At 34.9% G+C, this 10,439-nt stretch overlaps 1 protein-coding gene across 4 annotated transcripts in view; it reads left to right on the forward strand.

Moving 5' to 3' along the window:
- LOC106460226 (partitioning defective 3 homolog) overlaps nt 1-10,439 on the forward strand; it is a 102,608-nt gene that overhangs the window by 37,622 nt on the left and 54,547 nt on the right. For all 4 annotated transcript variants that reach the window (XM_022386891.1, XM_022386894.1, XM_022386895.1 and 1 more), the window contains exon 2: nt 8,684-8,788. In XM_022386891.1, coding sequence (XP_022242599.1) covers nt 8,684-8,788 — 105 coding nt within the window. The remainder of the gene's footprint in view (nt 1-8,683; nt 8,789-10,439) is intronic.

The raw sequence follows: 10,439 nt of genomic DNA on the forward strand, positions 1-10,439 counted from the left end.
GCTTGGCAATTCGTAGGTAGTGTAATACCACTAAAAGTTTGACCTTATTTTTTTGGCAAGAGTATGTAACAGCGTTTTCTTAAGCAAAATATTAATTCATTTAGATCATAAATGTATTCATATCAGGAATTTAGAATTTTCAAGACGGGAATATCCCTTTTATTTAGTGTAATTAAAAAAAAAAAGAATATGGATCAGCTTGGGGACCCAGGACCGCCCAGAAAGCGATACCTTCAACACGTCGTACCCCAGCCACGGTAAGCAAAGTGTGGTGTCTTTTAATAGGTGAAAATCCTCGAACTCAAAGGTCAGTGGCAAAAGCAATCCACATGCCCCCAGACAACAATACACAACATAATCAAGAAGGAATGCTGTCTGATAAAGCGATACAAGTCACCTATGTAAATTAAATAATTATAAATAAACAATAATGATTTGCAGAATCTGAAAAAGTGTTGTAGGACTAAATCTCCCCCCAAACACAACAAAATACTCATCGTATATAGATACAACCATAAAAGACACAATTTACAGCCTACCAGTAGAGTTATAAGAATAATACAGAATCAAAATAAGTCCACAGGCCAGAAAACGATGAAATGTAAATCCAACTCGAATGCTACTCCTAACTAAAAATTGTCCTCAGGAAGGCAAAGAATGACAACAACACAATAATTCAGTCAGCATACGGAGGTAAAGCTACTGCAATCGTTGGCAAAGGGTAATACACCATCAAGTTTCAGATAATTCAAAATGGCGACTGATCTAATCTAACCCAAAACTTCACAGAGAAATAAAAATTATTCAATGTCTCTAGAAACATCAAAAAGAACTTGTAACAGAAGTAGTCAAACAACTATAGTCTTATCTCATATTAACATATTGACAATGCTTCCATCTCAGTCCATATTTGTAGAGATTCATCAAGTTACTTCTTGTGGACATAATATCACCATTAACAGGTAAAGCATCCTCACGTGTTTCTATCTCACTACGTTTTGTAGAGGTTATGAAAGTAACCACAATAATAACCTCATAAGACACAATGATCAACTTCGATGTATCCAGCCTGTTCAGTGACATAACCTATGAGACACTACAGAAATTCCACCAACAGCTTGAAAATTATAGAGGTCTCGAGGACCACACTCAACAGAACGAATAACTTTCTTTATCAGCACAACCTACTTCCAACATGAAGTTAAATACTACTACTAACACGAACAAGAAGGCCTAGTCATGGGCTGAGCTCTATTACAAGTTCTATAGATGAAACACTTTAAAGGTAATTCATTCATAACAGAATCTCTAGGACCCAGAATTTGGCTAATGCATGAAATATGCTGCAAACATTATCCTAGAATTCATGAATTACCTAAACAGACAATATCTTGCAATACAATTCACAATAGAAATAGAAGAAAATAACAATTTCCCGTTCCTAAATGTGATGGTTACCAAGACACGACTCGTATACTAAAGAAGTGTACAAGAAACCCTCAGATATTAGTAAATACCTTGACTATAGACTAAGCCATGTCAACAGTGCAAAGTTGGGCATCATTGATTGTCTAGTTTCCAGAATGAGCAAGATTTGTAATACAGAATGGCCAACGTTTTCACCTGGTGGAGAACCGAGTAACTTGCCGGGCTGAATTCAATGGTTGCTAAAGAGGTACCTTTACCAAAGATCTGTGCTACCTGAATGGGAAAACATATCCTGCAATGGTGGCTGTGGATCATGATGACATAGGACTATCAACCACTGAGACGTGTTGCTCAATCTATGCTGCATCTAGTGATATTCAAATAACACAAGGACTGGAGGTTTGTAATGATTCTACTGGCTGGGTTTGAATCGTGACGTTCAGCACTAGATTCAGCACTGTAACTTTTCTATGACTCACAGAAAAACGGCCATGACAGGACAAATTCCTGTAGAATTGTTAATTCATCTCTCCAGAGAACAGGGCACCATGCTTAATTTAAATGAAAGTCATTTCAGCTGTAATGTCACAGACTCATACTGGTGTTGACATCATTGTCAAGTGGATCCCAAAATTCACCCCACTAGAGCTCTGAGATGCAGATTTAGCAAGAAAGTTCACAGCTAGTGTGGATGGAGGAATTAAATACGGTTTATACAGTTTATGACTTTTATACGAGTAGTTGCAGGTGTTATATCGACTATCAACCACCTGAGTTAGTTGTACCTTGACCCCTAAATATTCAGATTCTCTAGGTGTTATATAAAGCAAGTATTGGAGATAATCAGGGTGTTGCTTGAACTAGTGCCAGCATCTGAAAATTATTCTTCTGGTTGGGTGTCAATAATGATATTCAGCTCTTGGTTTAGTGCTGCACCGTTTGTGTATAGCAGAGAAAAAATTACTACGACAGAGCAAATTTCATGAAGGAATTTTTGCCACTTCCTTTCCGAGAATAACCTTGAATATTGCTTGTCTTCTCCTAGAGACTGATTGAGGTAATCTATATTTGCTTTACGTTATGGGTTACTTCACTAAATGGGCCAAAGCTTATAAATTGATTAATGCTTCAGCACAGTGTGTCGCTGATGTGATGGCAGAGTAGTGGATATCATGCTTTGAATACCCTGGAGAGTAATCACACTGATCGGAGAAGTAATTTCAGCATTCACTTGTTCTCTGAGTTGTGCATTGTGTTGGATGTGATGAAGATGCACAATTCACCCTATCATCCCTGGTCAGATGGTCTGGTGAAATGGGTGATAAAGACTGTCAAACAGATACTTGTAAAGTTTCTTAATTCTGGTCAAACCAACAGGGACAAACTTGTATGTTGTGATGATGTACTGCACAACAGAGCAGATATCGACTGGATGTTTACCTAAAAAACATGTGTTCAGGAGAGAAAGAAAACTCCCTGCGGATGTGATGTATGGCCCAACTTCTAGGCTGCATGCACCACAATGGCCATAAGTCTGTGTGGAGTGGTTGCAACCTGCATTAACAGATGTGTACAAGTTTATATGTGAGGAACTAGGAAATGCTGCTGTATGGCAGAGGAGGAGCTATGATAAAACAGTCAAGCAAAGGACTTTCTTGCCTGATATCTGGATATGCTTGTGGTATTGTGTATGACTCCTCTTCCATGGACTGTGATGGGGTTCTGTTCTACCCTAACAAAATGTGATTTGTATGAATCTTCAGCAGAATACGTCTTGTTTCACTGAGGTTGCCCGTGTTTAATTTTCTGTGAAGCTTCACAACACAATAGTTGCGTTAAGGCAATACAATGGCTCAACACTATGCGTTTGGAGGCAATTGGAATGTCCATTTATTGTGGCTAGATGTGTTATAAAGTAAAGACAATAAAAGTAATCTTATTGACACATGGAAATATAGGCTGAACAGTCAGGAAGTGAAACTGTTTAGAGTAGGCATGTTACCAGATCGTAACTACCACTTATTTTATGTACGTTGCTCATGTAGGTTACTGTGGTAATGGCAAACAAGCCTGAGGCAAAATTTAAAAAGTTGCTAGTGTATGTGATAATTTGTAGAAGTTGCAGCCTTATGTGTATGTAAATATACACTTGTGAGTATGTGTATGCTATGTGTAGCATGCGTGTATGAAACTACACAATTATTCATAAGCGCTTGTCAACAGAAATGAATCAGTAACTGGGAACTGAACAAGAAGTAAAGATTGGAGTGAGAATGCCAGAGTTTGATCTAAGAATTAGATAGAGTTGTGAAGTTAACTGTGTGCATTGGCATGTAAGGCATTATTTGAGCTGTTATTTTTCATTAATATATTTGCGAATGTTTTAGTTTGAAACATTCAGCAAGTATTGGGTTTTTAAAAATAGCTGCTAGAATAAGAGGGCTCAAACAACACTTGCAGGAAAAACACAATTTGATATGTGGCCTGTGTCTTGTGAATGTTTGCCGGCAGCATTTCTGTTGACAGGCTGAAATATGAGTGAGGTGAAACTATCTGTGGAAAGCGAAAGTCACAAACAGTGTAACTGGCATAACATGCAAGTTTGATGTACCCAGGTTTTGTTTCACTATGATGCAATATTTTCGAACAACAGGTTGAAATATTCCCAAAATACTCGGTTTTATATATAATTTCTAAGCATTCTTACAATACAAAGCCAGTCAAAGTGCATTAAAATCCATACTGTGTACAAGTACAGAAGGTGCAGAGTAACACTTACATGAGAGATGCAGAAATTTTCCTCTGTTCTTAACATGTATCTAAAGAAAATAGTGACAGAAACTAGATGTTAGTGTCATCAATTTCAATGGTTGGAGTAACTAGGTCAATTTAAGTCACTTTTGGGCTAACCACATTGCCCTCTTGTCCCCATTTCTTTCTTACCAGACCCAGGTTCTGTTGGTATGAAAACCAGACAATGATGGAAGTAATGCAACGGGGTTACAGGATAGCTTTGGACTATCGTCACAGCCGTGACGACCTCAGAGACCACAACCAATTTAAATATACCTGCACCGACCTTGCTGTTCACAGGTGGTAGACACGGAGCTTAACCAACGGTTTAGTTTTAGTTTTTACACTTCAATCCTGAGACTTTCCAGGGCAAAGTATTTTTGCTAACTTGGTCATTACAGCTTTAACCCACACTCTTCACTGAGGTTTCTCTGACCAGTTCGAACTCTTTTGGATCTTTTATTTCAAATCCTGGATTTTCCTATTTAACTTCAAACTCGAAAACCTTCTGGCTATCTTGACATTTCAACCTGCGAGTTGATGTACTTGACTCTTGTTACAACTGAAACCCAAATTCTGACAAGGAATCATGGAATCCAGTGGTTAAAACTTTGTTTGATTTCAGTGATACTGCAGAGTTTCTGGTTTTGCCTTCCATGCCTGGGGATGATCTAACGTTTATGTCATCAGAGCCAACTGAAGAGGATGTATTGCTGGACTATGCATCTGACATGCAGACTCTGGAGAGTGCAATGATAGTGTTATCCCTCTGAACTCCACAGCATCTTACCAAACCACAAGTCATCTCACCACTGGGTGTACTGACTATGAAGCCAGGGAGTATGAGCTCAGCTGAATCCATGAAACCTAATGTGCCAGTTGTCTCAACTGAGACTTCCTACACCCGATCCGTTGCCCCTTGGAACAAAGAAAGAATTAAGAGTTAGATTCAGTTCCAAAACTTACACAGACCCTAGGGGCAATCCTTTGAATGTAACCAACAATGTGAATACTTCAATTTCAGTTTCTGTAGTGACCACAATGACTACCACAGCACCATGTGAAGGCCGAGAGGGTAGAACTTTCCATAAAGCCACCGACCGAGGTAAAGTAGCAATTCATACAAAAACGGATAGTAATTTCAAAGAGCCATCATTGTCAGGATCAGGCAGCCAAGACTGAGGCTTGGAAACTTTATAATTGCGAAGAAGACCATCTGTTAAAGCGTAGAGATTACCAACACAGCTTAAGGGGGAGGTGCTTCAGTTCCGAGAAGACCTGGCACATACATACTTGTAAAGTTATTGCAAGAGCTAGAGAGATTATTCGTGAGACCACCATGGCGGAGATCCTCAGCTGCTTGATGGTGCCTATATGCTCAGTAGAATTTGCAATATGTATATAAGCTGCAAATCCGAGGACTTCTAATGCGAACAATAGACCAGATTTCAATAACTGCAATGGGCAGAGCATAGATAACTCAACAAACAAACAAATGAAATTTCTCATTCTGATTTCCAAGGGGTATTGCTACTCGAGTTAATTTTTTATCTGTTGCTTAGTCAATTAAAAATGTCTTCGAGAACAACATTTTAACCAAAATCAAGATATTGTTTCAGGGAAATAGATATTGCCTGATCTTTAAACGGACTGTTGTGGAACTATTATGTTGAAAATTGTAATTATTATTTTTGTTTTTGAAGTTGATGGTTAAAATTTAAATTTATCGATTTTTTTTTTTGTCTCTGTTGCGAAGTCTATGACTTGGATATCACATTTCTGGCATGTCATGTTAAATGAATAAAACTTTTTCGTTTTTATCTACACAGTATATTATTATTATTTTCTTATTTATCGAATGTTATTTCTAAAGTAAAGTACCATGTTTTCTTTAGTCGACATTTCTTACTGATGTGGATGTGTGTTATGTTAAAGTTTTTTTTGTATGGGTTTCTAATATCACATTTTGTAGCTTTATATATAAAGTTGAACTTTTGTTCACTTTATTTTGAGATCACTATATGGCATCTGTACATATATATTTAACAGTATTTTTATTACTATTATTATTACATATTCACTAAAGGGACTGTGCTTGTTCACACCTCAAATTTCGAGAATATGCAAACCTATGCTAGCGCCATACAGTGACTGCTTATATTATTTTTAAAATTAATTCCAATTGTCAAATAAACCATTTTATTTTTTCAGAATACTTTTACGTATTAAATCACACTGTAGTTTTAAACATGACGCTTTAGTTTCGAAACGTGGCAGTTTCAGTTTCAAAAATTTTGAGTTTGTATATTGCCGTTTTGTATCAGTATCGTTAATAGAATTTCAAAATAACACTACTCGAATCATATAATTTTTTTTATAAGTCATTCTATTATAAGCCATAATTGTTCGTTTTTTTGTTCAAACTACGGTACAGTTTCAGTGAAATTAAAAAGAAAAGAACATGGCACCATGTGTAAACAGTGGGAACATTATAAGTTGGCCATGGGTATTGTTGGCTAGCTGCCTTCTCTCATGTCTGTCACTTCAAAATTAAGGATGGTTAATGCAGATAGATAGCCTTTGGAAAAATTTGCTCGAAATAAAACGAACAATTGAAAAATCCACTGCATTAAAATTTAAAAATTTGAAAGTTTAAAGTAACAGAGCAAAGCCGTGTTTTGCAAAAGAAGGATTCATTTAATTATTGTGACCAAATATTTTTTAGCAATACAGCTTAAGGTCGATGTTGTGTTTTAGAGCAAAGCCATATTGGGCTATCTGCTGTGTCTACCATGAGGATTCTAACCCCAGACTTAAGACTTGTAGGTCTGTAAATATTAGTGCTGACCCACTGGGAGACAGCTTAGAAAAAGCAATAGGATTTTCAATGGGTAACTCCTGTTGATTCTTTTAGACTGTATGTAAATCCAGATACAGCGTACAAGAATGTATCACTCTGAAAGCTAGGAGCGAAATAAACTTCTTGTTTCTTTATTTGAAAAGAACTGTGCCTTATGAAAAATTTGTACACATTTTCTACTTACTTTATGGCTTTTTATTTACAATAATTATAAACTCTGACAATAGTTTGTTTTTTTAAATTTAAATTGGAAAGCTAGGGAGGAAATAAAACATATCACATGATCGAAGAAAGAATGAAATGAGGTAAGTGGGAAAAAATACATTTTAGAGTAAAAGTGAAAATATTGTTGAGATTTGGCAAGTTTTACCCGATAAGTTATATTGAAACTACTATTTTGTTAAGTTAATCTATGTGTGTTCACATTATATTCTCTTTTTTTTTAATTACTAAATTAGAGCCCGAAGCTAGAAATCTGTGTGTTGTAATGGTCAAAACATTACAAATCTTGCAACTTTGAAGACCACCAGTGTTTTTTACTTTTAATTAGAAGAACTAACTTAAATGCTGAAGCTTTAAACTTGATTTTTTTTTTATAAAGAAAAGGTAATGTGAACATTACTAACCATAAATTTTACAGCTGTTTATGGTACAACTAACAGTTATGACCTGTTTTGGGTAATACTGACAGGGTGGTCATGGTTTGATACCATGAGACAATATAAATTGTAATTTTGAAAATGATTATTTAAACCTTTTTTTTCATTATTTAAGTCAGATTGTTGGCTGCCTTCCCTGCACATTCTTGAACAAACACGTGGTTTGATAATCAAGCTCACAAAAGATTCATAAAAATAACAAAACATAAAGTGCTAAGATGAAACAATTTCATGCTATAGTTTACAAAATATAAATGCTTCTACAGTTTAAACCTATCTGCTTTGACCAAAAACTTTTGACCTTACATCTAATTAACTTTTTTTTGTTGTTGTTAAATGTAATGCTTAGAATGGTATGTATCTTCTTGTCTTTGAAATTTCTGTTTTATTGAAAAGAATTTCCCTACCCAGAGCTTCCAGACAAATAAATCAGGAATAATACATGTAGAGGTAATTATTTATTATTTCATATATCTTAACACTATTTGTTCATGCATTTTACGCTTTTGTAAATGCAATATTATGTAGTGGCTGTTTATTATGTTTTTGAAAGTGTATATTGTGTTGTAATATTTGGTAATAATGCATTGAAAGATTGGCCATTGGTTTGTTTTGTTGAGTTTTAGAAATAATTGACTAAGACAGCAAACTAATCTTAATACCTGTCAATCTTAAAATGAACTAATTGAAAGCCCATTGTTTTAACATCCTATCAGCTGAATATAAGTAAAAGAGGATCAAAATAAATTTGTATAGGCATATACAGCCAATGTATCTACAGATTGTAATCAATATTGTATTACTTACAGCTGGACTATCAGGAATTAATCTTGATAAAATTAAGACTACTTTAAAATAATGTATTAAAAATATAAGCTTTGCACTGTAATTGTAGCTGTTTCTTCATCATTTCTTAGCTTCTTTTAAATCTTTATTTTTTAAGCCACCAGATGCCTGGATAACCATTCACAACCTCAAACTTTCCAGTGATGGTGGCATACTTGATCCTGATGACCAGTTGAATGATGTGGCTGATGACAGAGAACAAGTAAGGAATTAGATGTCTTGAAGTCAAAGGATAAGTGTTGTTTTGTTTCATCTCTTAAGTATCCTTTGTGAAATATATTCCACTTCATGAAGCATCATTAAATGTAGAAGGTTTGGCATCTGAGTTTAGATTTTTATACATTATAATTTCCTCTCCCATGTGATATAATAATAATAATTCTCAGAATATAAGTTTATTCTTATTGTTGTATCTTCAGGTTGAAGTGATTTCCCTTAAATGACAAGATTTTTTGTAGAATAACAGAAGATTCAGACAAGATATTTATCAGAAAGTAGTTCTGAGTAACTGAGTTCACGGGAAGGAAACTATCGTAACTGCTAGCTTTTCTACAACTTCTACAATATTGAAAATGATCTAATAATTCCAAACTTTAGTTTTCCATAACAGTTCTGTCTTGACCACTGTAAACCCATATGTTAATATTAGAACATTTCTCCTTGTTCTTAAGAAATTGTTGGACTTGAAATTAGTGGAAGGTGATCTTTATCTGTTGCTAGCTTGACTTTTCCATGAGAATACAGAGTGTGTCATTTCGTAATCTTGTGTTTGATTGGTTAGAGAAGCATTGAATTCTCTGACTGGACATGTGGGTGTTTGAATCTTTGTAGTTGAATTGGTCTAGTCCTGGTCTTCACATCATATCTTCTTCTTGAAGTAAAGCCCAGTTCATCTACTGTTGCGTCAACTGATACAAAATAGTTAGTCAAGTAAACAGTATTATTTCAAGTTCAACTGTGTTGATGTAAAAAATGTTTTTGTTTGTACATCTTAAAATTCATCTCCAATGCACATAAATTTCTACAATGAAATGATTCAATCTTTATCCTTCAAACATCAGTGGTTCACTGCCAGCTAGACAATAGCATTTCTCTAGTTGTTGCAGTTGTGACTTATCTGTATGTAACTCTTTATTTAAGAATATTACATTATCCAGATTTTCATACTTGGGATTGAATTAGTATTTAAAATAATTTACTTTGCTTGTGGCTCAAATTTTGGATTTAACATAATTGTAATACCAACTTAGCTATCAGGACTGTTTTCTAACAGCTTCTGCTATTGACAGATGTCTAAAATGTGCTAAGTGCTACATGGTAAGAGGTCCTGTGAATGTACAATATAGGCCTAGGTGATTAGAAAACTAAAGGATTTACTTTCACCATATGCAGTATTGATGTTGGGGGTAAGTTAGATTATCATTATGACCATCATGGTTAACTATAGGCACATAGCTCAGAAAGTTTTTTACTTGAGGCATCATGGGATATGTTTTCAAATGGTCCCTTGCAGTTTTAAGTGTTTTAGAGGGCTAATATCTGTTAGATAATTGTTAAGTTTTTTTTTTTTGAAGAATGGGGGTCATTGAATAAGATCTTAATTGTTTAATCATTTCCATTGGCTTGCACTCATGACTTTAAATCACAATTAAATTGGTTGCCAAAAGTTAAGGGTTGTGGGATTTATAATGATGAATGGATAGAAGCAAGAAAGCTAATAAATGTTTGGCTGAATTTCAGATTCATACTTTATAATGATCTAAAATTTACATCTAGAAAATTTTCTGTGCTTAAGAAAAGTTTAGTAATGTTTACTGATCATAGGTTTTCTATGTTTTTTTACGTACAGTTAT

Source organism: Limulus polyphemus, unplaced genomic scaffold, assembly GCF_000517525.1.
Source record: "Limulus polyphemus unplaced genomic scaffold, Limulus_polyphemus-2.1.2 Scaffold731, whole genome shotgun sequence".
Classification (NCBI taxonomy): Eukaryota; Metazoa; Arthropoda; class Merostomata; order Xiphosura; family Limulidae; genus Limulus; species Limulus polyphemus.